At 42.2% G+C, this 27,857-nt stretch overlaps 1 protein-coding gene across 3 annotated transcripts; it reads right to left on the reverse strand.

The window, feature by feature from the left end:
• LOC124178026 (GATA-binding factor A-like) lies at window positions 1-27,857 on the reverse strand. 3 transcript variants are annotated; one of them, XM_046561096.1, is made up of 6 exons: window positions 27,211-27,857; window positions 4,861-5,118; window positions 4,379-4,644; window positions 2,591-2,763; window positions 2,125-2,386; window positions 1-962 (listed from the first exon to the last, which is right to left on the reverse strand). In XM_046561096.1, the coding sequence occupies exons 2-6, from the start codon at window positions 5,082-5,084 to the stop codon at window positions 598-600; spliced, it is 1,290 nt and encodes a 429-aa protein (XP_046417052.1). In that variant the 5' UTR covers window positions 5,085-5,118; window positions 27,211-27,857; the 3' UTR covers window positions 1-597. The 3 variants fall into 3 exon arrangements, with proteins under 3 accessions (XP_046417052.1, XP_046417050.1, XP_046417051.1); XM_046561094.1 differs by having other exon boundaries at window positions 2,125-2,401; XM_046561095.1 differs by lacking the exon at window positions 27,211-27,857 and adding an exon at window positions 12,805-12,884 and having other exon boundaries at window positions 2,125-2,401.

Consider the following 27,857-nt stretch of genomic DNA (forward strand, 5'->3'; position numbering starts at 1 on the left):
TGTTAGTAACGTTAACGTAACGAAACATCAGGGAAAAATTCGTTATTGCGCAAGTTTAGAAAGACTTGCAGGGAGTTGGTCTCGCAAAATACCAGTATATTTTATTCATCATGGTTTACTAAATTTCAGACATTCCTAAAGGACAAGGTTGATGTTGGTAACGTTATCGTACCGATACATTGGAGTGAAAAGTAGAATTTTCTTGGGTCTACAATGATTTTGAAGTAAACGGGGTTTCGAGATATGATTGTGTTTTCTTTTATTACGGTTTACCGAATTTCAAACAATTCCAAAAACGCGAAACAACGATTCTTCCTTTACTAACTTCAATATGATCCTAAAGGTGCGAAGTAACGATTTTCCCTGAGCACACATCAACACAGCAACGCTACTAACTTCACCCTCGTCAATATTCTTCTTCGGCTCACCGGCGACTCGTGTTGCAAACTTACGGTCCGCTTCCCGAAGCGACCGAGTTTGCCTCCTTGTCGCACGATAAATTATTACCGAGAGCTCGTTGATTCGCGCAGCTCGCAAGAAGAAGGGTAACGCAGGTATGAATTGTGACCGGCAGCTTTCGTCGGCATAGAGAAAAGCTTACGACGAGGCGAGGAGCTTCGCTGCCGCCGTTACGTGGTGCTGGTGGTGATAGGGGGCCTCTTGCCCCGATCCGTAGTAGCCTTGCTGCTGGTGATCGCTGGCCGGTGTTCCAAGCTGGTGAGGGTGCTGATAGTAGGAGGCGTACTGCTGCCCGATTCCACCGTCGCAAGTTCGGGGCTCAGCTTTCACCGTCGCTGTGCCTGTGCTTGCGAGCAGAGAGGTGTGCCCGAGGTAAACAGGCCTCTCCGAGCTTACCGTACTGGAGTGAGACGCCTTCGACGTGTCTATTTGCTGCTGCTGCTGTTGCTGTTGCTGTTGTTGCTGTTGAGATCTCTGCTGCTGTTGGCTCGGTTTCAACTCCGCTGATTGGAACGGAAAGATTTCTTATTTTAATCTTTGTTAGGAGGAATCGTACGAGAAAAGGATGCGAACGAAAACGTGATCGGATAGTTTGACAAAAGTCTCATTCGATATGATCTGTGGTTACATACATCGGTTGATCAAGTTCGAGGAATTGTACGGGAAATATTTTGAAAACTACGAACTGAAATAATTCTTTGGTAAGGAAACGGTGAAATTAAGTGGACTTCTCTCGCGTGGATTGATAGGTATAACAATTTGATTCGCAGTTTTGAGAATTTTTTGATCGCTGGGACTTTGTTTTTAAACACAATTACTTTGATCGGGTTCAATTGTACTCTGGGTACCTTTTTTTATTTCGACATATTTTTGACCTGATTCCAAGTTTCGCTAATTTTAAGTACAGAACGCGAGTTAAAATGTCGCGCGACAAATATTTATCAGCCGTAACGCAACCGTGAAGTGATAGCTTATCAGAGGTAAACTAGGAGTGATAATACAGGTCTATACCTTCACGGACATTTCTGTACAGTGAAAATGAATACAACTAATTTTCAACACATTTTTAACTTTTTCGTTGTGGTTCGGCCTGCATTCTGACAGTAAACATATTCCATATTCCATTGTCTTCATTGTTTTATAAAGCTTTTTACCCCAATCCGGGGTGGATGAAAGCATTGCAAGGCTCTACCTGGACCATTTATCAAGGATTGTTACGCTATATTATAAGACTAGCAGCCCGTTGCAGCAAAACTCTTAGACGTAGCCTATGCTCTATATGTATAGCCGTATGCGGTAGCGGCCTTTTTTGTAGAACTATTATCAAAACCTTGAAAACTTTTGAACATAACTTTCCTTTATCCGTAAGAGCTTGGTCAGCGTTCGGAAAAGGGTATCATTCCGTGTTAACTCGGCTTACAAATATCGTTATATCCCCAAAACCAATCCATCTAGTTGTAACAAAATAAAGCCTAGAACCTGGCCAGACGTTGAAGCTATCCGCAGTAAAGAAAGACAATCGAAATTGGTTTCGTGATTATGGATTTATAAGCGAAGATACGGACTGACATGCAGAAAGACGCTGAGTACGTATGTAGAAGAGATTCGACGAATATAACGAAGGTGTCAGAAACGAAGCGATTGAAAAACAGTGAGAATACTAACCTCCGGAGGGCGATGAGGTGGTCGAGGTGGAGTTGTCGTGTTCATTGGAGGGTCGCGCGTTGGGCTCGGGCGTTTTTTTTGGCTTCCGTTTGCGGGTTTGAATCCCGTCCTTCCGCATGGCCAAGGGTCGGTTGACTCCGTGAAGCTTGAAGTAGAGTCCGCAGGCGTTGCATACGGGTTCGCCCTCGTTGTTGCGCCTCCACAGGGTCGTCGTCCTCGTGCCACAGTTCGTGCAGCAGAGGCCAAGCCGGCGGGTAGCGGTCTGAAATTCAGAGATCTACCCCATTGCTCAAACGCCCCCTGAAACTCTGCCGTGCGGAGAATTTTCATCGCCGATTCGGTGGTTGCGAAAAGAAAAAGAAACAAGTCCTTTAGCCGCGGTACCGAATCGGCGGTCAAAAAAGAAAAAAAAATATATATATATATATAACCGCGGTAAATTTTCGCGAGGGAGATTTAGACTTACGAGGCGTTTCGAGGGCTTGATCAGCGGTCGGTTCATCCCGTTCATTTTATGGTACAAACCGCAGGCGTTGCAGAGGTAATGACCGGTTCCGTCCCTCCGCCAGAGAGGCGTCGATATCGCACCACAATTAACGCACTCTCTTCCCTCGCCGAATTGAAAGTCCATTGCGGTGTCTGTAAGAAGTATACGCACGACACGTTAGGGAGATGGTTGAAAAGTGACTTGGATTTGGTGGTTAAAATTTCTACAAGTCCCAGAACCAGGCCTGCCAATCAAAGGATCCCGCAGAATTTTTTTTTTACGGTACATATCCTTCCGATCAAAAGTTCTCATAGACACAAGTCTCTAAAATCAGTAGATTCCGAGATACGGGCTTCGGAAGAAAGGTCTCCAGATTTTTTCACGTTCGTGGATTTGGTGATTTTCATAAACTATAAAGCTTCGAGGGTACTTGAAATCAAGCGAATCGAATCCTTCTCGAAGATGAGCAGGAAGCTGTGATTGAATCCATCGATGCATCGAATCCATCCACGAACTCGCTGGTTTACCGGAACGACGTGCGACGTCGGATTTCGCGTGAAGAACGAGACCCTCCAATACTTGCAACAATCCACTTGTCATTACAGTTCCCGAGTGATATATTTGATATCAAGTTCCCGTCGAAGCTTTGTAATTCGTAAAAAGCGCGTAATCCATAGATATCAAAAAATCCATTCACCACCCTCCTCTTCATATTTTGGAACCCCGTGAAAACATTTGATCCGGCGGATATGTACTATAACATATTGAAAATCCAGGCAATTTCCATAAGGGTTCTCTGCGGGTTCCTTTCGAAGCGAGCCTTGAGCTTTCGTCGATTTCGGAGCACCGAGTTTCGTTATCACAATTCGAGGCGCAATCTGGTCTCCGCCACGCGGCGCGATTAGGCGTATGCACGTAGAAGCGAGGATGAGGAGGATTTCGGCTTCAAAGACAGACAGACGTCTTCTTAAGTGTCGGTTAGTCGCGGTTGCCGCGCTGACGCCGAAAACGCCGACGTCGAGGATGCACTCTTGACCGGGCCCCGCCGTCGGCCGCCTTCTTTCAATTTAACCCGCCTCAAAGACGCCGCTATCACGCCACTCGGTGCACATGGCCCTGTCTATGCCCGGCAGACTCGGTTCTCCTCGCTCTCTAACCGTTATAACTAAGGCCGATGCACCGTGTCTGCGAACTCTCAAGCTTCTCGGCGTTACGTGCCCAGCGTACTGGAATTTGATAGATCGCCGTTAGAACGGGATGCGTAGATCATTGTCGCGATCATGCGGGGATCCTTCTTCTCAAGTTGCATCGATCTTTTGGAAGAATCGGGAACAAGAGGAATTTGAAAAGACGTTGTCGCAGAATTCGGACTTTACTCTGGTAGGTACGGTGACTCTGCAGAGTATTGTCTGGTGACCTGATTATCTTAAAAAATTGTCAGCACTTGATGTTGTTGCTATCGAAATGCTTCGAATGATACTCGTTACTGGATATGAATTCACCAAATACGATTCACCGCTGTGCATAACTGTTCTCATACAAGGTAACAAAACTTCCATTCGCCAAAGACTTTGGTTTTAGCGAATAAGCAAAGAGATCAGGTTCGTGCCCTGATCCACAAACTGGTCACGCTTGAAGCGAGTTTTTTTTTTTAATTCCTCATTAAAAACGTTACTGCTCTCAATTGTAACGATACCTTATTTATTGTGATAACAATTACTGAACAAAACGTGGAAACGTGATAAGAAAAAAAAATTTAGGTCTCACCGTAGGGCGACGCTCTCTGAAATCCACTGCCGTCGTAAGCTCTCCAAGAAGACATCATGGCGACGTTTTGCGCGTAGAACGGAGCAGCGGCAGCGGCTGCGAGGGTGGAATGGGGATGGGCCGAGTGGGGGTGACTGCTGTGGGGTCCATGGGGCCCGTGAGGTCCGTGGGGTCCCATTCCCCCGGACGAGGCACCCGAGTGACCCGTCAACGCGTGATGAGCAGCGTAGGACTCAACGCCGTGCTGCCATGACGCCGTCTTCTCCCTGATGGAAATGGTAATGGAGGGTGATGACGAAGAAGATGAATAGGGAGAAGAAAAAGATGTCCATGAAAAAGATTATCACGAAGAAGGTGAAGAAGAAGGAGAAGAAGAAACAGAGATGAGTATTAAAAAGATGAAGATGAATAAGAAGATGGTGACCGTGAGAAGGGTGAGGAACAAGCCGACGATGATGATGATGACGATGACGATCACTCACCAAGCCGGGGACGCGGAGGCGGAAAACGAGTGATACTGAGCGGCGGTTGCCGCAGAGGCAAGGGTGGGCCTCGAGGACGGAACGTAGACGGGGGCCTGGAGTTGCTGGGTGTGCTGCTGTTGCTGTTGTTGCTGTTGCTGTTGTTGCTGCTGCTGCTGCTGCTGGGATTGTTGTTGGTAGTCGGAACCAGCGCCGTACCCGGAGCTACTGCTTCCGTGAAACATTATCTACACCTGCGGCCGTTGACCGACGGTACGTCTGCAGCCGAGTCCGAGTCGTCGAAGAGGTAAGTATGAGCGAAACAGAAACAACAAAGAGGAGAAATTTAGTCCCTGGATTCAGCGGCGGTCGGTGGGTAGGTGTAATTACAATGGAAATATCGCAACCCTCGTGGTACCCCGCTACACCCCGAAGTAATCGACGAACTTCCGGCGGGGGGAAACGGGGCAGAGCTTGATTTACGGGGACGGAATTGATCCGAGGATCGAACCCGCCCCGGGGTTGGTTTTGGGGTGCGATCGGCGCACCTTTGAATCTCAACGGCGAATCGAGCGCCCGATGCTCGTGACGTTCGACGCGCAGGCGCGTATCGCTTGCCGCGATTCACTGTGGGAAAAAGAAAGACGGAGATCGTGAAAGAGAGAGGGAGAGGGAGCCAGAAGGCCGGGAGAGCGCAGCCGTGTCTCCTCCTCCGCCGATCAGAGATAACGAGCGCAGCCATCGCGGCTTCGAGCTCAGCTTTATACGCGTGTAGGCGGGACCCTGACCGAAGCTGATCACCCGAGCCAGCTGCGCACTGTTCGCATTATTTTTAATCCGACCGGATGCGCAACTGCGCTTCGATTCGCAATTTGAATCGCAGCTCGAGGCCCAGGAATAGCCGAACTCCACGATTGATCGCGATCGTCGGTTTGCGTGGAAATATGGAACGTCTAACTATATGAAAATCGACGATTTTCGCACTCAAGTTAGACATTGGGCATCAATTATGTAACTGGTTTGAACAATTTCGCATCGAAAACTTGTTCGTCGACCGTTGAAATCGACAGTGCACGCACAGCGTGTAACTTTGTCGGAGCTGTTGTTATGCCGAACGTGGTACGAGCATAATTATCACACACTTGCCATGCCAGTGATAATGAGCCGGTTATCTGCGCGACGATACGGGCAGCCGATAGCGTGCCGGGCGACTGGTGCGGGTGAAAAAATTGACGAGCGCGCCTAAACGAGGCGGGAAAATATGCGGGGCGGGAACGAATTTGAATTTGAAACTGATAAGAGGACGACGACTCTGGAGCTGCGGGACCGCGATCAGGCGAAAAATATTACAACTATCGTTTATGATTCTGCGAATCAAAAGTGTGGGGCTGAAATTTGTTCGAGTTATATTAATAAGCTCGCTTATCTTTGTGGTATTGACTAATTTCCGTTCCACGAAGAGTCATCAACCGTCGTATCGCGGAGACTGCTGTCTTTCTCGCGGTTTAGCAATCGCTTCTATTTTTATTATTTCTATTTCTGAGGGAATAAAGGAACGCGTTGCGGTTAAAATGAACGCATGCGGAATGAAGAAAGGATAAAAAAAAAGTAGAGAAAATAAACGTGGAGCTGGAGATCAAAAATAGCGACGCGTTAATTATCGAAAAATCGTTTCAACGCGGAGTTATTACACCGGCGGCGGCTGCGGCCGCAATCAATCCGTTAACTCTTCGCATCTACTGCAACAGTAACGCGGCCTGTGCGTTGTAACGCGTATGACAGAACGCGTGCGTTTTAATCAAAACCATAAATTAGATATCGCTAGCGACAAGCGTATACGGCATGTTCGTATTATATGTGTATGAATTCCAGTCCAACGGGCTATCGCAGCTGCGTTACGTCCTCGAGAATTTCCGATTAGAATTATACTCCGAATACAAATATACCCGATCCTCCGCGTCTCGAGCTACTGTGGAAATCCTGATTAGGTATATTATGCATCCCGCGAGATAGAACTCGGAAATTTTGCGCTCGAATTTGAGAATTCGAGTTTAGAATGTTCAACAGTTGGATGACATCGATGTCATTGAAGTCACAATCATTTTTTTTTTTTCGTTCACATACACGAAGTCGTACAGAGTTATAGAAGTTATGGAGTCGGGGTGAATTTTACAATACGTGTTTGCACGAAACTTTTTGTGTTCTGTGTTATTCCGTGATACAAAGAGTATCCCGAATTTCGTTAAAGCACATAAAATATGGTGAAGTTTGATAGAATTATGAAAAAAATTTAGAATACCTCCGTAGGTGAGAAATCGGTAATATAAATAGAAGCTCTGTTGAAACTCAGTGAAAATTAGAGAACGAATGAAATCTGCATGAAAACTCAACGTTGAAATGTAATTTAACAACCGGCTGTAAACCTGTCCCCGAACATCTCGATTTCACGCTGTAGGTTCCAAATTCATCGAAAAAAAAACCATTATTATCCAATTCGAATTTTTAAATGCATGCGACATTACAAATTTTGAAAGTCTGACCTTGAATTCGTTATCGGTGACAAAAAAAAAACCTTCGCCTAAAAATTTCTATCCATCGCCGAATATTTTTAATTTTTTGTCAACGAAGAACTGTCTTTATTTTTTCACTAATAACGTGATAAATATCAGATTTACGAAAATCTTGTAAAAAGATCTTTTTTGTAGAGCATTAAATTTCCTGCAGAATAGCCAGAGGAATATTTTAAATAATATCTAGTTTCAAAGTAGTCGACAGTTTAAAAAAAAAAAAAGTTGAAACGCGTGCATTTTTCCGTATAAAAATTCGACTGCTTGGCCTGTTAGAATTATCGGAAAAATTCTAGGATTTAGCCAAATTTTTTTCCACACACGTTTATTACTCTCGGAGGTTGAAGGAGAAGAAATTCCGACACGAAGAAAATAAAAACTACCCCAACACATCCAACCTTTCACTTTCGGTCTGATTTCAATAACTTCCCCTTTTTTTCTCTGAAAACAGAGAAACGATACATTAAACAAATATCTACTCATCCGAAACATTTTCTTTATTTCTTTCTCGAAACGTGAAGCAGAAAAAAAAACAAGAAAGAAAACGTATAGCGTCCCAAAAACTATGCAAGCGCGGTGCGAAAATTTGTGTGATAAAATAAAAAAATTAAAAAAAAAAAAAAAAATCGTTAGAAAAACGCAGTCCAGTAATCGGACAATAGTCGAAGTCGGATGTTTCTCCGCAGCGAATTCGTCGGGGGTCGGCGGTTGGCGTTGGCGCCAAGAAGAGTGGCGTCTTTGGCGCCGGGCCGTCGGCTGGCGTCGTCGTTCCGAAGTGCATCGGGATCGGCAGGATCTGTCACCCGGCGTTACGTCGCACCGGGCCCTTCGGGGAGCGGTGGAAGCGCATTAAACGCCAATAAGAGCCTATCCAGGTAGGTATGCTTTTTCGCTTCTCAGTCAGTACCTGACAGCAGCCGACGTTTTCAGGCCTCTCGAATATTCACTGAGCCACCACCCTACCTGGATGTCGTCCTTATTTTGTTCGCTTGTTTCCTCGCTTTTTTTCCCCATCTATAGGTGTATTTTCAATTTCATCCTCCAATTTTACGTTGCATCAATCGAGTGTTCACCGTATCCTCGATTTAACATATATTTTTTCGTAAACGGTTGCAAGAAATAAAAAAAAAAAATAAATAAATAATCTCCCACAGGTCCACTAATATTTTTGAATCCGTTTAAACATTTTTTAAAATTCATTACTCGCCGAAAGAAAAAGTACAAAGCACAAATTAAATGTTAATGTAACAATTGAAATGTTAAAGTTACAAAAATTTGTCTCTTATTTAATAACAAATGACACAAATATATAGTCGATCTGTTGGGACATTATGTTTAGTTACAATTTTCTTAACATTGTAGTTGCCCTTCTGCGTGATTTCATGTTAAACAATTTTACAACTCAGTCCTGAACTGTTTTCGTTTTTTACCGTAACTGAAAAGAAAAATTTGACCATGCGGAAATCAATGAGTTTTAGAGCCTATATATGTTTCGCTGTCACTTGTACTGTATTTTTTTTTTTTTTGTGACAGTGGCGATAATTTGATGTTCGTGCTGAGATAAAGTAAACATGTTAGAGTCTTATTAGCCTGAACAAACGTAGTAAACTGTACAAACCGATTGGCGTTTCAGTTAGTAGAAAATGTAGCGTAGCAGAAAAAGACAATCAAACGTATTATTTCAATTGTAACAATGCTTAAATTATACCTACGCAATTTCACTGTACTCTTCTAGTTACAGCTTGAATAAAACAGTTGGAAAAAAACGGAAAAAAAAGTAGAACGTCTCAGACAATTTACACGGATTAAAATTGATCGATTATTGAATCTGGTATATTTGATTGGATGAACATTGACGAAAGTTCGATAAATCGTAATAAGTATAACGCCTTGTTACGCACTGCAAGATAATTATTTTGCAGAAGAACAGAGCTGGGACACAGAGAAAGAACCCTAAAAAAATAAAAAAAAAAAGAAGAAAAAACAACAGGTCTAAATAAGTAACGACGAGTGTACAAAAAGGCAAAGAGCATAATAAAACGAACACGAGTACGTATATATATGTACAAGTAATAAAAATTTTGCGAACCAGGCAGCGAAGATCGGGATGAGAAAATGTGTAATAAAGTTAGTCGGTAGGAGAATCGGAGAGCGAGGAATGAGGAAAGAGGAAAGAGGAGGCGGGGGGCGGGGGGGGGGGGGGGGGGAGGTGGAGAGGGAGGCCGATTAGAAGACGAGGCGCCAGGACGCCGGGGGCTGAGATCGCGTAGAAGGGTTTTCTTGTATCTGGTCGTCGGCGGCGGTAGTCGGGGGTCCGTTTCTCCGGGAGGTTCAGCATCGGTTAATACGCCGATATACATACGAGTCTCGGCCGGCGTCGTCCTTCGGGAGGAATCTCTCTTTGGGGACCCGGTGCGTCACTCTGACACACTCTCAGGCCGCGGCCCCTCTAATTGTAAGCCTTCCTCCTCCCCTGCCACCGACGAGAGAAATCCTTGCCGACCCAAGACCCGAATCCTCCGACGGACAGACTCGATTTTTGCGACACGGGATAATAAAGAGGCTGGACACGAGGGACGGCACGGAAGGCTGTATTCCCGCCGCCGTCTTCGAAACGGATATTCAAGGGTTCGTTGACCCTGCCTCATCGATACACGCGGAGACATCTTCGCAGCCTCACCGATCGTTTCTCAAACGAACGTAACGAGCAGGTTCCAACTTCACGGAGCGAGAAAAAAAATTATATATATATGTATATTATATAATTGAAATATAAAATTCCACACGCTTTGACAATTGTCGAGATTAATAATTGGAGGATCGTTGCATTAATTGTTAAAATTTTTCTATCGAACTTTCTGCACCGTACTGAAAGTTTTATTCCGATACGGAACAGTGAATTCACCCTACATTTACTGTTCATTCAATTTACAAATACAATAAATTTACCAATTGGTTTCTTGTGTTTTTCCTATAAATTAAAAAAGTTTTGATCTAAATTTAACACAATTACGTGGTATTTTACGGCACTGTGACTGATTTGTAAATTTACAACATGTAAATTGGTACCTAACAGGTGGTAACAGCTTAGACGGTCTAAAATCATGCTTATTTTTTTTTTTTTAAATAATGAAATCACTTGGAGGAATTTGAGTTTGAGGGCTTTATCATTTACAGTCTTAAGAACCTTTTGGAATTTTTTCATTGAAACTAATAACAAAATGGCGGCGTAGCGCATATAAGTAGCGAACGACCACGTTTTCAATTTGGTGGCGAAGATTCCTCTGTCAATTTTTATCCAAGTGACTTGAAATTTTGACACAATCTTTAAAACTTGTTTATCGATTCGAACTCCTGGCTAGATTTTTCAATTTCAATCCCAGCATTTTTTTATAAGAATTTTTTCCACAATTTTCTGATCGAAAAATGAAGTTTTCAACAAGTTGAACAGTGACGTCAGGAGATGCACCGCCGCAAAAACCCTCGATTTCATATTCGTTCGCTACTTATATGCGGCACGCCGTCATTTTTTTATTAATTTCAATGAAAAAATTCGGCAACGTTCTCAAAACTATGAATAATAAAGCTCTCAAACATAAACTGCTCCGGGTGTTTTCATTTACTTACAAAAAAAATTCCTAATAATAGGTACGATTTTAGAGCGTTCGAGCTGTACCCCCACCCCCGTTAAGTAGCTCTTGAATGATTTGAGCCTGCTACCCGACTTTTGGGCGTGACCCCGAGAGTAACCAAAAATCGTGATGCAAGCATAAGATAAGAGCGTGGTGGGTCGGGCACGCGTCCCAATTTGAGGATCTCTCTGCCCATTCATCCCCGATCGGGGTCCTCTCCGTGTATCTGTAACAGCCGGAGAGCAGTCGAAGGATGAAAAAAAGAAAGGAAAATATTCGCGATCGTATCGCCCGTCGTCCTTTTCAGTTTCTTTGTTTTGTCCGTTAACGTTGCCTCGAAATCGTCCCTGACTGACGAGACGGGATTACCGCAGGATATAACCTGACCCTTTTCGACCGAAAACCGTAGTTTCCGGTTCAACCTGAATCCGGATTTTTTCTCCAGCTAATGCGGAAAGAGCTTTTCCTTGTTTTTACTAGCGTAAGGCTAGGAAGCATTTTTCTGTTATTTATTATACACGAATGCAACGAGCAGTATGATCCAAGTTCGAGTCTTTTCTTCGACTCTTGGACCTTTACGCGTTTGGAAAGTCATGGGAACCCCGTTTCGGGAGAAGATTAGAAAAAACAAGACTTCTGTGGCGCTTATCTCTCGACTGGCAAGATCTAGCATCGAGCTGCGGCATGCCGTCGTATAACCCAAACCAAACTGTATAAGGTACTTACGCTGTCAGCGGGAACGAACCATCTATCCGAGAGGCATCCTCCTCTTTTTTATTCCCATTTTTCTTCACCTTTTTTTTCTTCTTTTCCTTCTCCTTCTTCTTCGTCTTCTTCTTCTTCTATTTCATCATCGCACGCGGAGAGTTCGTCCGAATTATTCACCATCGTTTAAAACTTACGTCAAACGGTTGCAGAAGCTCTTTCCTGCTATTTTTTTCACCCGGCAGTCAAGTAAGAGTCACGATTAATCACGCCTTCTGACTAATGGCGATAACGAGTTAGCCTCGCGATTGCAAACGTGCGGATTTCGATTCTGGCAACCAAGCGTGTCCGATGCGGCCATTTTGTAAGTAACCGCAGCATTTCAAAATCCGAGGGAGAAAAAAGTCGAGTTCGAATTTGAAAATAAAATAACAACCTGATATTATTATAATGGTATTTCCTTTCTTGTCAAATAAAATTGAAAAAAAATATCTCCCTAATTTTCTTTGTTCTCTTTTATTCCCAACACTTTGTCGCCGTGGTATCGCCCTCGTATCGTCAGCGCAGCTTTTCTCTATCTATCTATCTATTCGCTTTTTTCCTCTCACGTTATCTTGTACAACGCACGGAATCATCTCGGTTTGTTGCTTCGTACAGAAATTTTTATGCATACGTTTAATACAAAACGTTCTTAATGATATGATATGTATGTGGGTGTCTCCCGTATGATAAGGCATCGAATAAAAAGGGAATTCCTACCAGATATTACTATGGTTACATTGAACAAGCAATGTAAAACCACAAACCAGACTCCAACACTCAGTCATTCCTCTCTCTCTCTCTCTCTTCGTAAACCCCGCAGCGATATCTGCACTCGCAGGCATAACGGAATTTCACCGTTTCTGTAGTCATACGCGTAAATATCGTCCTCACATGATATCCCATTACGTAGAATTATTTATTTTTTTAGAACAAAATTTACGTTCAACAATAATAAAAATATTCGTCAATGCGACTTCGGTATTTTTTTCACTTTTTTTTATTCCATTCTCCATACTTACCATCATCGTTTCCCTTATTATTCTTCAGCTTTACAATCGCACTAAATTCAATTTCATTAGGATCGAAATACCGTTCGATTAATGTTTAGATATTTTCCAAACTGCGCTAATTCGTTCAACGATTAAAAATTGTTCAATAATGTTTTTTTTTTTTTTCATCAGCCACCATTCTTTTTCTCTCCACTCTGCAGTGATACGCGCACCAGCTTGGCGTAATATCGATTCGACTCAACGCTTCATAATGTCGTAATCTCACGCGATCAATCGGCTTAAGTTGTGCTTGAATTTTCCACTCATTCATTACTTTTCACTATTTCTCCGCGTGTATACACATACATGTTCAGTTTTATTTTATTTATTCATTTGTTCACTTGCCATGCGTGTAAATGTCAATGTTTTTTTTTTACCAACAGTCACTTAAACTTATAGACTGTGAAATTGTTCTGGCCAAAAAGAGGAAAAGTTAGCTCAGATTCGCAGAGGCAATTTAATCATTTTTCTTTTTTTATGCCAACCGAATGACCTGAGTCTACTTTACTCCTGATTTTTATTTTCCTTTTAAAAGCTGTCGCAGGATCGGCCCTACCTTGATAATTTTCACCCCGGCAGCTGAAGGATCGACCCTTTTCGGCGAGGCTTGCCGAGCAAGAGTGAACGATATTCGGATATCGCGTGAGATAAAAGTCGCGGGTATATATATCGTGGCGCAAGTTGGTGTCCCGCGAATGCTTTTTATAGGACGACGAAAAATGAGGCGAATATACAGGAATAGAGAGACAAACAACGAGGAAAAAAGAAACGAGTGGAATGAATAAACAAACGAGAGAAACATTGTTTTGTTTTTTTCAAAATTTTTTACGGTGAATCAACTCGGGCCCTCGGATCTATTATCGCCTGCACTTTCCTAATATGGGAAAGTCGTGTTTCACGTCCAGTCCAGACCGGAAGTCGTGAAGAAGCCTCCAGCCACCCACCTTTGATTCAAGATTACAATTTCCGACCGGAAATTGGATCGGCTCGAAATTACCTCAAAGTTATCGATTGGCGATGTTGGGAGATTTTTGAATAATCAGCGAATATCGAAGTTACAGCTTTTTCAAATTGTTAACTTGTGAATTGAACTGTTACGTTCAAAATTGATCTGCCCGTTTCTTTTGGGTCAAAGTCCACATTCCGGGCGTTTGTAATTTTGTACCATTTCACACAACCGAAAATATTTTGCGCAGATTATTTGAGGAAGTGACGAGTGTACATTGATCGAACTTTTCTTTCCCGATTTCCGCAAGTTCTTAATTTTTGGCTTCCGTTACAATCGGTTTGCATTGCAAATTTTGCGCGTCAGTTTTTGGTATACAACGAGTATAATATCTGCCGAAATTCAATTTAGACCTGCAAAGGTGGAAGAAAAAGCGACGTAGAAACGAGGTAAAACGAAAAAGAAAGAAGAAAAAAAAGCAGAAAGGAATTCTATGACTGCATTAGCGGCATCGGTGTCTCTTAACTTTGCGAAGGTTCGTTCGGCTGCACCCGGCGCCCAGATGCCTGTATAATCATTCCTCCTTCTTTTTGCATTGTACAGGTATGTATGTATAAGGCAGAAACCCCGAACCGAATCGAACCGCAGCCGCAGGATCCTGTCGCGAATCTTGACATCTCCCTGCCCTCTTCCCGCGTCCTGATATATTATTGCAAAACGAGGCGTCCCTTATGATACCTAGTGTCGAAATTTAGCGCTTGAATTTCATCCTGTAACAAGGTTCGTGTAAGCCTACTTTGAAAGAAACTGAACTGATAGAAATCCTACGTTAACTCTCTAGCTCCTAAAAATTTATGAACAAGCCCTACTTTGGAACTCCACTCGTAAAAATTATAGTACCAAATCATACTTTGACGCTCTCGGTGGATGATTGAACTTATTTAGATGCTATTTAATCTACAGCTTTTCCATTGGACCTGTAAATCCTCCTCTACAGATCTATTATCACAGCGACATTCAAGTGTTTACAATGAATGATCCAAGGGCTATTCCGACATAATTTGGATAAGCTTCGACAACATTTGAAAACTGAGTACTGCATTTCGACTGTATTTATTCAACGTTCTTACGAATACAAAAACTGTTAAACCCTACGCAGGGCTTAAGCTGGGCGCTAAATTTCGACTCTGCAATATTCTCGCGCATATTTTCTTCCCTTCGCAATTATGACCGTCGCACGTTGGTAAATCGTCGATGAAAAGAATTGTCGAGAAATTTTTGTCGCAGAGTCAGCAGCGATAGGAATAATTGCGATAGACCGCCGACTCTGCGGTCCTGCATTCCAATCTTATCGCCAGCGCGGATGAGCGTTCCGCCTTTACGTACACTCGTATGGGCACCATGGAAACTTGTTGGCGTAATACACGTAGGCCTGCACGTGAGAACAGCTGTTTGCTCGTCGAAGCTTCGTGCTGCAAAGGCCCACGGATTATACGCGTTTCAATATCAACGTCAAGCAGCTACGACGACGAGACGTTGTAATCAACATAAATATATGAATGTATCCCGGAGTATCCCGGCGAGGGTTGAATGGTCAGAGTTAAGTGAAAACGGACCGGCGATTACAGGCACGGTGGCTGACAATGAGAAACGGACTCAATTTTCTAAAACGCACACGCGGTTCGGAAAAAATACAGAATCAAGGACGAAAGAGCTCAAAATCTGTTGAAAATCGATATCGATAAGTTATTCGTCGATATTTGATAATTAATTGTTCGCGAAATGAGTCTTGATTCTGACCACATCAAATTTATTTGTAAATCGGAACAATTATTTACAATTTGGGAAAGTCCGTGCAAACCCATGACTCTCACGACTTTTGATTTTCTTCGAAATTTTTTTCTGCAACTCTCCCAAGTCTAAAACAGTACTCTGAATTTTTTCCGTTTTTTTATTCTCAAACACTGCATTTTCTTTTCTAAACATTGCTATTTTTTATATTTCTTTTTTTTTTTTGCACCGTTGATTTTATCTGATCGACCGGAGCGTTGTGAAAAAATGTTAGTCAAATTGTTAACATGCCTAAAGAACCGTTTAAAATTGTTTCAATCAAAGAACGACAGTTAAAATAGCGTATTTCGAGTTGTGAAAATGCGACAGATGCTTTTCTGGAAATTTACGACGATCACACGTACCTGGAGTGAAACGCGTTTCGCGCTGCGTGTGTAAGTTACGTTCCGTAAGTCGGTTCAAATAAGCATAATACGCGTAACGCGTATATGACTACATAGTGCGGGGGATGTTTTATCTGCGATATAATAGTCCAGCTATCTCGATATTATTTACGAGCGAGTTGCAATAAATATCTTTGCGTATGGTCAGACCTTACACACACGACAAAGCTGCACAGCTTATTCCTACGTGCCTGCCCTGCGCACCAACATTACCATATTTATTATATCAAACACATATATCGACGATAAATCATTCTCAGCCACGCAGCTATTCGCTCTGATTTACCTTTTCGTTTTTTCTTTTTCTTGTTGTGGTTGCTGTTACGTTATACTTCTTTCTTCGGTCTGCCTTCTCTTTTTGTGCATAACCTTGTAGACTAATTGGCGATTTGAACGCAAATACGAAACGTGTACATGCTTTTCCAAATGGGATTAATCAGGTCGCCACCCAAATCGTTAGTGTTGGCCTCTTTTTTCATTTCTATATTTATGCTAGGTACATACGATTAAAATCAAAAAGCTCTTGCAAAAACTGAAATTTTTCTTCCCGTTTTGTCTCGATTTTGAAATGGTTTGAAATTCGGTAAACCGTAATAAAAACAAAACACACTCACATTTCGAAATCTCGATTCCTCCAAAATCATTGCAAAATTAAGAAAATTGTGACTTTTCCTCCAATGTTTCGTTACAATAACGTTACTAACTTCTTTGCCTTCTTTTTGCACACGATTCTTTACGTAACAAGAGTATGTTACGCGTGTTTTTTCTTTCTTTTCTTTTACAAAGTACGAAATTGAGGTTAGGGTCGCGTAATGTCAGATTCGTTCGCGACGGCGCATGCGCGGAGGAGTTGGAAGTTGTGTTTTCTGTACTCCCCGCATGCGCATTCCCAGACTCACGCTAGCATCATAGAAACGGGTACTTTGTGTACGGAAAAGACGCGCGAAGCATGCTCGCGTTGTATAAAAATAGTTCTCCAATAGCTGTATCGCGATTTCCTCTACGCTGCGAGCGTGATGACGTTCTGCGGGCGAACAGGTTATAAACCCGGGTGTTGGGCTTGGCATGATCTTGTGCATTGCATGGCATTGCGTGTATTCCTGCGGACCGATGCGACGTCTACACGATAATTCTTTGCTATAGATCGGCGGAGGCTAATCCTGCCGATCCAGATTCTGTAAGCCGATCGCCGCGATCGATTTGCTTTTTCAATTACCGCACTCGGCTCGGTCGCCGATCGAGGCTTCCCATTTTTCACCCATTTCTGTGCACCCAAGCTGCCCGCATTCCTCTCTCAATTAACTGTAAACCGACTTCGTGTTTCTCATTTCAACATTGATCTATTCATCGATTCTTAAAGAATAGACCGTCATAAATTGAACGAGGCACAACCGATGGGGAACAGAATTTAGAAAAACTATAAATTGTGACATAACATATATATATATCAGGGTGCGTTGGAAAAAAAGGTAAAAATAAATTTGTTTAAGTTGAAAGAAAGGTTCTAGGAAAAGATGAGCGTTCTCTGATTTTTCACTTTTATACATTAAATTTATTTTATTGCTCGCATCAATCATAATATTAATTTACATCACTAAGAAGACCTACACTAGTAATATTGAGTCTCGAGTTCATGTTTGAGAAGTGTATCCGACGATCTTTCATTATTTATTGCATTCAAAGAATGTGAAAAAAAAGTGAAAAATCAAATGAGCGCGATCTTCTACATAACGTAGAACGCTCAACTTTAGACAGAATCTTTCTTTTGACATGAATAATCTTTTGAGAGGGTGTCACGGCGGAAAATGGTTTTTTTTTTTTTTCAATCACCTTAACGCATATGACATGTATTACGGTATGAAAATCAGAAATTATTATACGATTGCTGGTGGAATTTTAATCCATCGATCAAAATACCTGTCACGGGATAATTTAAAATTGAGATCGTTGAAATCGATCGATAATTGATCAAATCGAATGTGTTTAAGGCTTAATAAAGTCATGCGAAAATTGATCGAGAAATCGGGACAACGGTTGGGTGCACTTATAAAAGAAAATCCTCGATCGACGATCACCGATATTTCCGATCATCGATAGACCAGATCTGCTGTATACAAGAGAGGCAATTTTACCGTTTCATTAGTTTCGACGACCCACGTGCCACGTGGCTCTCCAGCCATGCACAAGCCTCCATGCCTATACATACATACACGTACACATGTATACATATGCATGGATATACATACATACGCACACACACATATATATATATAATACGAAATAGGGAACAGTACCTGACCGTCGGGTCTTGGAGACACTTTCTACCAGCTAGGATGGCCCGGAAAACAAAGCTGCGCTTCGGACACACACACACACACACACGCACTGAGCTCACATTCACAATCAGCTGCGCATAAGCCATTCCCCGCGAAATCGGGATACCGATTTTCTTCGTTCATAAAAATTGTAATAATTCAAAACGAATAATCAGGATCAAATTAAACAACCGCTGATAATGTTGTTCCGGATTTTAATTGCTTCGATACGATTGTTGGACCGATTTTCAAAGAACTCAAATTCGACTATCAATGCTATTAGAAAATCATTTTCCATAATGTTGAATTTTCATTTGAATCTTTGATAAAGGAAATATTGATTTGATCGTAATTATAACCTATGATAAAACACTCGTGTATTTATTTTGCGAGGTACGTGTTATTTTTTTTTTTTTTTTTAAAGGGATTAGCGAGATAATTGCGGTAAGAGAAAATAATGCGCGAATGTTTGTTCGTCAGTTTCATTCGTAATTGGCAGGGAACGCCCCATATTCAAACACATTCGAATCTAGAGGCGGAGGTTGTCCAACCGGAGTGAGATATTCGGGGCTCAAGGCTTGACCGCCGCTTTCCTGTGCGGTTTGACTTGAGTGATAGATCGGAATGCCGGAGGTCCAGAAAAGCGACAGTTCTTTCGCAAAAAGAGCGAAGTGCGAATATGTCGATTAAATTATCGCGACCTAGAGATCGAAGACGGTATACCAGCACGTCGTTGTCACCATTGGCATTGTCATTATCGTTCACATGCCGGATTGGCGAGATAATTTTTTTTTTTTTTTTTCAACTTGCAGAAAGAAAACCATTTTTTTCACAACAAGGAAAATGCAACCCCGAAGAATTGTTCAGCAATTTGTTTTCCTATCGTACAAGTTTCACTTGATTTTGTTGAATGAATTTTGATTAAAGGTTGAATCATCGCTGTATCGAAGTTTCATGTACACCCCTCCTCTCTGTGAATAAATTATCATAATTATTACAGGCATCAATTATCGATAATATCACGTCTCAGAGATCAGAACATGGATCAAAATAATTAATTAATGTTAAAACGATCTTTCCGTATTAAAAACGAACAGTTTCAAATTCACAAATATATTCCGCAACTCTGAAAAATTCAACGACACCTCGTCGATGGTAAAAGTACGTTTCTAAATTGATAAAATGGTACCGTTTCTCTATTTGTCTTCTTTAATAGACATTTAGTTTGATGATTTCCTGATCCTCGGATAAAGCCGCGACATTTTGATCATGAATTATTACACCGGTCTCGATTGATCGTAACGTCCATGGATAGGAGAAGAAGACATCTGCTTCTTCGCGTCACGTGTAGATAAAATAAATACTCGTGCTTTAAATCAGTTGAAATTATTTTTATTCTTTCAAAACGTCTGTTTTCAATTAAAACTAAGCAAATGGTGTGTGAAAAAAAGCTTTGAACTTATCGTAAGAAGTGATTAAACATATTTTATCCTCGATCGATGAAATAAAAACTGCGAGACAGAACCGATGTACCAAAAAATTGATAATCGCGGATTCCTGAGCAAGAATTTCAACGATTATTCATAGATTTCTGAATTTTCGATTTGACTTTTAATGGTAAAACAAAAAAGAGAGAGAGAGAGAGAGAGAGAGAAAAAAGAACAACGACGAGAATGCCGAGTCGGGAATTGAATTTTGCGGGATCAGCGAACCTGCGGAAGATATGGTTCTAGGCTCAACAGAAGAAATAGCCAAATACCAAATTCTACTAGCTGTTAAAGGTCCCTCTCTTTCTCCTCGGATCGAAATTCGATGGATGGTAATTTACCTGTCGATATCACTCCCCGTCTCCCCCCCCCCCCCCCCCTATTTTCTCCGCTTTTCCCATTTTTATGCCCCGCCATTCGAGTAGGAAGAAAACCAGTTTCACGCCGGCAGTAACAGCCGGTGTTTGTACGCTGAGAAGAACATTGACTGGGAATATTGACGCGCGACATGCACTCGGAAAGGGTCCACGGAACTGATCAAAGAGAGGAGCCCTTTCTCTCTCTCTCTCTCTCTCTCTCCCTCTCTCTCCCTCTTTTATCCTTCTTCTCCTCTATCCTCGAGATCGAGAGTCGACCGCGTTGCCACTAAGAAATTACATCCCGACTAATGAGCCGATCACATCAGCCTGACGTATAAGTCCAGGACATCGTGCTGCAGGTCCTTCAGGCTCCTACGCGTGGCCCGTTTCCCTTTCTCTCCTTTTCCATTCCCTTCGTCACGACTGTTTATTTTTATTTTTCAATTTTTCTTCACATCGTAAACAATGATCACGGAATAATTCTGCGTACGTATCCGCAACCGATTTCTGTCTCTCGTTTCTTCTCTCAATCGATCGCGAACACTGCTGGGTAATATTTGAAACGGTTTAATTGAAAATAATCATTTAAAACGTGAACGACACTTTGCGTTTAAAATTTTCAATATCGTCAAAGTATCCGTTCACATCCACCCATATCAACGGTCTTTTCAAAAGTATTTCCCATTTTCAAACGGATCTATGGAAGCTGTTTATTACCCAGCAGTGATTACCAATCGATTTTAGGATCGGTAATAAACGCCGAGGCATATAACCAGTATTGGGATCTGCCTTTCTGCTCGGTTGACTAGCCGAGCTCTTGATCTAGCATATAAGCGGCGTTTGCACCCCGATTCTCTCGGATCGAGTCGCCGTGTCCGTATAATGTAACCCGGCGAGGCTGGATTATATTCCGACTTCGTTTCTCGGCGAGTGCGTGTATGAATGCACGCGTGTGCGTGTGTGTGTGTGTGTGTGTGATATAGGCTTCATAGCCAGGGATATGGAGACACAGACGCAGTGCCATGGCGCCCACATATTTTGTTCTAGATACGATCTACATTCTACACATAATACATGCATGGATCGGTGATCCGGCTTTTCAACGCGCACGACGACGCTTCACGCTTTAATAACGTCATAAATCAATCATTCGAAACGTGTCACATGTAACGTTTCGTCGATCCAATAATTCGTTCCTCATAACCTCGCAATCGGCTACGGATAATTAAGAAATCGGAGATGTTTCTAGGAATTGATTCCTTTTCTTTTTCTTTTTTCGAATCATTTGGATACTTTGGAAAGGAATTCAAAATATAGCAAAACCGCGTTATTATTCTGAAAATCTTCCAAGCATGCGAATCAGTTGTGTTACATACGCAACTTTTGGAGAATTTGGTTATTTTTATTTTTTTTTTATAACTTGGACTTACAAGAGGGGGCAGGAATCGATAATTTGAAAAAAGAGAATAAAGGCAACCGTGGCGTGAACAACCTTGAGCTCATTTAATTAAGGCGAGATACCCTTGAGCAAAATTATTCTATCTGTATCAAAGTTTACAACAATGTGGCTGCTTTTAGCCGGTCACACGCGTTTGCTTGTGTGATCAAAATACAAACTTGTCTAGATATTATACGTATATGTATACAAGCGGAATGCGTTCACACTTGTTAGAAGTACAGGGAATCCTCCGAGGATTAGAGTTCGAATACATCGTTTCGATACCGGAATTAAAAAGTTTAGGTCGATCAATTTTATTATCTATAAATTGGCGATCCACGAATTTAATTTATTACACGTCGAACATTTTTTTTCTGTTATTTTCTCTGTTTTCACATCGGTATCGTTGCGGGATAATTAAAAAGTTTCTCTGGTGTATCGGAACGTAAGAAAAGAGTCAATAAAAAAAAAAAAAAAAAATAGACAAATTAAATAAATTTGTATTCGAAATTTCATTGCGGTGAAACAGTTTCTTACGAAACTAATTCCGTCTCTCGCTTATCGATAAAATAAGATAAAAAAAAAAAAAAAAAACCATCAAACGGCGAAAACTGAGGGACGAAAAATGCAAAATAAGAACGGACAGAAAGAGAGAGAGAGAACGTGTCTGGCCCGCGAAGCTGCACGAATGTTAAACTATGAGGCTGCAGAAGAGAATAAAGTGGTCGTGTGGTGTATGTATAAGGAGAGGAATCAGACCACGAGGCTTATATACCTATATCAGTAGTATTTTCTCAAGTGTCGTTAATCTCTGAGGATGCTGCTGCTGCTGCTGCTGTTGCTGCTGTTGCTGGAGCGGCGGCGTTGAGGCTTAGAGTGTGCGCCAGAAGACGCAGAGTGGAAAGGGGATGGAAGGGAAGGGAATGGAAGGTAAGGAGTGTGGGGATGATTCTAAGGCGACGCGACGGCGTCGGGTCCGCTACACCTTTCGGGGCTGAACAGAGTCTATAAAGTGGTCGCCGAGTCTGCGACACCGTCGGGACGACATCGGGCGTCAACTAATTAGGCCTAAAAACCCACACAGAACCGCCCGACACCTACCCGGATTTTCTCTGTCATCCGCCGCCTGCGAAACCCGCGGAATTAGAGAAAAAGAACTCGCGGAATTTCCGCCCGCAACGTTTTCCAAAATTTTCGCTGCCAGGTGCGGATGCCCATTGAGCTGAAAACAATCGATGCGCCGATTAAACGGGTCGAAAAAAATTATCGATTACACACGATCAGTCGGGGGAAAACGATCGATTTACAATCAAAGATGATGTATGACAGCTAAATGCATGGCGTGAAAAAAAAAAAAAAAAAGAAAACCAAAAAACTCTAAAACCTAATTAGACTTTTTACTGTGTAAGGGTAAAAATATTGAAAGATCGAAAAATCGAGAGTCAAACCGACGGAATTTTTCTCGATAGTACAGAATCGTGTACAGATTCTCGAATTGCTGTTTCATATTTTTACCTTTCCGTATTTCGACTATCTATGTTTGAAATTTTTTGAGCTTCGTCTTTCTACATTTTCAAATTCTACGAATAAGATTTTAAGATCGATATTCCGGTCCTTTTATCAATCGGTTATTCCAGTTTTTTTCTTACCCCTAAAACCCTTTTCCCCTTTTCCCTAGCCAGGCTGTATAAGCTGGGTTTGTTGGTGGGTTTCTATGTAATTTTAATATTTTTCTACAATTTCTTCGGCTAATTTATGTGTCAGTTTTAACGCTCGTAACTTGTCCAATAAATTTCAAGCAATATCATTCACCAAGTGTATTATGTTTAGAGTATATTGTGTAGATATATGTCATGCACGACTTGTGTCCGATAATACCTGGACATGGTATAATACGAAGAAAATACACATTTCATAAATTCGATGACGGCGAATTCATCCATCACATTCTTGTTGCATGTAATTAACATAATTTTAGCCTTAATTGATCGGTTTTTATGCTCGAACGAAAATATATTTCGACGTAACACGGTTGACGAAAAATTACAGGGAAGGAATTTCTTTTCACAAAGAACATCGAGGCAAAGTCTAATTAATAATAAAGAATGATTTTAGAGCAAACGTGCAGTACGGTAAAACACCTTGGAGGCTTGACATAAATTTAAAAACAGTATGTGACACACGACTTATACGAAGTTGTCACACAAGAAGTATAATATATATCAAAGGAAAGAAAAAAATTATCGCTGAATTTTATACTGTATTTCAAGTTTTAAGTATGTATATATATATATATATATATATACAGGTAGATAAATATTCAAGATCGTTGCTGCCGTAAACCGTCGTAAACAATCTGTTAATCATCTCGAAATTGATTTCAAAACGAATATTACACATCTGTTCAATTTCCCTGTTTCTATTTATTCTCGAGTCTAACTCTAATACATATTAAATGAAAGTAAGAAATCACTTTTCCATAGGTTTTTCTTATAATCAAGAAGAGAATACCAGATTTCGAATTAAACGAGGGTTTCACTCTTAACGAAACTGCGAACACGAGTTCAAAAAAAAAAAAAAACCTGACGCGATGTAACTATTTGAGTATTTTTCCCAGTTTCAGTGCGTAAACGTCTCTAAGAAACAGCATAAACAATCGGTACAGTTTTTTTTATCGCAGACCTGTGTAATTAACGAGCGGAACAGAAATTGGCAACGGTTGTCTTGTGCGTAATTAATAATTAAGAATAGTTTGAATAGAGTCAACGAAAACTTAGCCACTTCTTCTTTCTCGTTTTAATTACTCTTCCGACATGGTCAATTTGTTTCCATTACTTTTTTGTTTTTTTCCTTTATTTCTTCCAGTCGACATTTACACAGGAAGACGAGGAGGAGTAGAACAGAAACGAGTCAACCAAAGCGATACACGCTATCGTTGTCAGCTAGAGTTCGCCGCCGATTAGAATAGGACCGGTTGTTTCCGTCGTGTGAACTTCCGCGCTGGCAACACGAACAGGCTAATCTTTCGATACGAGTCGGTGTTGGAGGTGTCGGTGCATACGCGTTTAAAATAAGCAATAAGCCAGCATCGAAAGCAAAGAAAAGTGGACGTAACCGCGGACGAATAATAAGCAAGGCTTTTCAACAGCTCGTTTTACGGACACTCGGTATATTCGTTGTAAGTACGTGTAGATACCTATTGGACAATCTAATCGCGAGTCGGCGCCATGTGTAATAGCGAAGAACAAGAACAGAGTGGAAAAAAAAAAAAAAAAATATAACGACCAAAATTCGGAGGTAGCTGAGCGAGCGTCAAGGTGAGCTTAAAAATTAGCTGCTGTTTAAATAATGCGGAATTCGAAATTCTAAGAGTTTTTCTCGTCTTGCGTTTCGTTTGCACGATTTGAATATTCCGTCGCTGTCGTGGTTATACCGACAATTCGTTATTATTGCTAATATTATTATTATTATCCCTTCCTTCTTTCTTTTCGTTTTTCAATTCATTCCACGTCTAGGACGTGGCACAGAAAAATCAGAGATGGAAAAAAAATGAGGTGATAGACAGGCTTGAACTATCAAGGAGCTATGCCACAACTTTGGGCGAAGTTCGATCGATACACTGTAATATAATTATGATACACGTATTTATGATATGCGGTTCTAGTCAGGCGTTGGTGACCACGGATTGCTACATAATTAGCTTGTAGGCAGATCAAGAGCGCGACGAAGAAAGAAAAAGAGAGAGAGAGAGACGAGGAAACAAAATATATGTCGGAGAACAAGAATGCGGTGTCAGATTGACACTTGTTGTGGTATCATAATATTCTGAAAACTGTAGATATCCGCGTTTACTCGATGCCAACGGCTACTGTTTTAAGTTTTTTTTATTCTTTCATCCTGTTTCGATAAGTGGTACCTGCACCGGTGAGTTCGATTGAATTAACACTCGTCAGACAGATCGAGATAGATATTCGATTATCATTTTAAGCCGCGATATCAATTGCAGGCAAAGAGCGAAGAGGATTTTTTTGCTTCGTTGACCGGGTCAAAATTGCTTCTGATCTTCAAAATATACTAATTCTCTCATTATCGGACAGTGTGCACGTCTTTTCAGACTACAAATGACCGAGTAATGAATTCCCCATTCAATTACCGATGTCTTGAACGATATTGTGAGTACGTCAAAATTCTCGATTGGCTTCGCCACTTAATCCGTCCATTCTCATTCACTCGTTACCACTTATAGATTCCATCGAAAATATCAACAAGCAGGATAAAACGTAGATTTTTAATCGCAAGTAGACAAAAAATACTTCGCGAGGGTTCCACGAAATGGATGCAATTACACCGCGAATCCCTCGGTCATCAGAATATTGAAGTTAAATCAGCGAGTTTTCAACTTAGCGTCAGTAATCAATATCTCGAGATTACGAGTCACCAAACACTCAAAAATTCTCACTTACGATCAACGGTTAACCGTTCCACTCCCAATGGCTAATCAAAAATTTAAAAACACTATCAACAATGCAACGACGAAGAGTGAGCCGTAGACTTGTGACCGTAAAGAGCGAAAAGTCGATTCGTCACCTGGAAAATGTCACTCGAATGGCCCAGATGCCGAGACTGCCTTGAGGTTGAAAAACGCGTAACATCGAAAAGGACTAAACAGTTCCGCCCGCATGTTCTGTGAGCGTAAATTACACGGCGAACGCGCGTATCTCGAGAGAAAAATGTTGAAAAAAGGAAAGCCGGAGGGTGAGTAAGTGGATGAATGGATGGCAGCCGGACGGTGGTGGTGGCGGGCAGGCATGGCAGGGCACTGAGATAAGCTTCTTTAGCGATATGGAAAAGCGAGGGCACGATACCACCGCGCGTCCATTGTTCGACCGTGCCTTCCTTCGCGACACGGTACGTGAAGGATGGAGAAACCGGCGCAAGGTATCGACATCCACGCACACCTCGATAGTCGTCGAGGCTCTTTACGAGCACCCGTTGACGTTGATAGTCATGCTGTGACCAGCCACCGCACCGCTTCCAACCCGCATGGTTCCAACGTCGCGAAGTCGAACTTCGAGGACCCCTCGATTTGGCGAAAGTCCTTGAGAGGCGAGTTAACGCGACGGGATGGAATTGAATTGGCATCGACGTCTGAGATGTAGGGGGTGCAGGGAACGTACAAGGCAATATCACGGTGATTACAAGTCACCGAAAACTTCAAGACTCTCGTTCACGATCACCGGTCCACCGTTCCACTCCCAATGGTTGATCAAGAGTGTAAAGACACTAACAAGAATGTAACGATAAAGAGTGAGCCGCACAAGGCGCATGTATCCAGAAAACAACTCGTTATACCGAAGCTCGTGATATTGCCATGTCATGCGGTAAAACATTTCATACCTCTCAACCGCAATAACAATGTACTCACAATCAGCCATTACCTTTTACGCGCGTATCGTTCCGCGGGTGATTTACGACTGGCATCGAACGGGTTCATTCGAGTCGGTTTTCACCGCGGATGGTCAATTTGATCTCGCTTAGTTCAACACGTGTCAGGCAAAACGTGTGGTAGGTAATTTGGAAGCGAAGGGTCTACTTACATGGTCTAATCAGTCAGGGTTGACATGGCTTCCGCGATCGAGATCCGTGATAAGTGGGTTTGGAGTTTGCCGCAATCTGGATCAGGCCTTCTCTTCTCACTTATTATGCTATCTACCACGTCTTGTTCGTAACAGCGCGATGCTCTCCTGCTGCTCCGCACCAGCTCGAGCCTCCGGTTCACTTATTTAAATAACTAATTGCGAGACGCACCTAGTCACTACTATCTGACGTTACGGTACGCGGCGCTCGTCGTTCACGGGGCGATTAATTAGACCGGCTAACTAGCTGCTTCCACATTAAGCACACCGTGCCCGTATGCACGAACAGCACAACCACTGCCGGTCCGAATCAGAATGCCATCAGCCGACGTAGGTGGTACCATGCGGCCAATAGCTGGATCAAAACACCGCCTCGATCATGCTCTCAATCACACTTCGATTCCCGCATCACCGATCAACACAAGCCGTTATTCCGTCTTTCGCCCGCTTCCTGATCCACGACAACTGACACAACAACCGATCAATACGGCGCACTGTCAACCGGCACTCGGTCCCTCGAACCTATCAACCCCCTCACCCACTCCTCGAAATTCACAGGACGAGGTGCCAAAGGATGCGAACCTCTTCGGACGGAGGACGTGGTGCAG

Source organism: Neodiprion fabricii, chromosome 3, assembly GCF_021155785.1.
Source record: "Neodiprion fabricii isolate iyNeoFabr1 chromosome 3, iyNeoFabr1.1, whole genome shotgun sequence".
Classification (NCBI taxonomy): Eukaryota; Metazoa; Arthropoda; class Insecta; order Hymenoptera; family Diprionidae; genus Neodiprion; species Neodiprion fabricii.

Coding starts and splice junctions, on each gene's coding strand:
- LOC124178026 (XM_046561094.1), bottom strand. CDS start 5,084: ATGTTTCACGGAAGCAGTAGCTCCGGGTACGGCGCTGGTTCCGACTAC. Junction 2,764..4,378: donor TCAGAGAGCGTCGCCCTACG/GTGAGACCTAAA, acceptor TACTTCTTACAG/ACACCGCAATGGACTTTCAA. Junction 963..2,124: donor CACCTCATCGCCCTCCGGAG/GTTAGTATTCTC, acceptor CGTTCCAATCAG/CGGAGTTGAAACCGAGCCAA.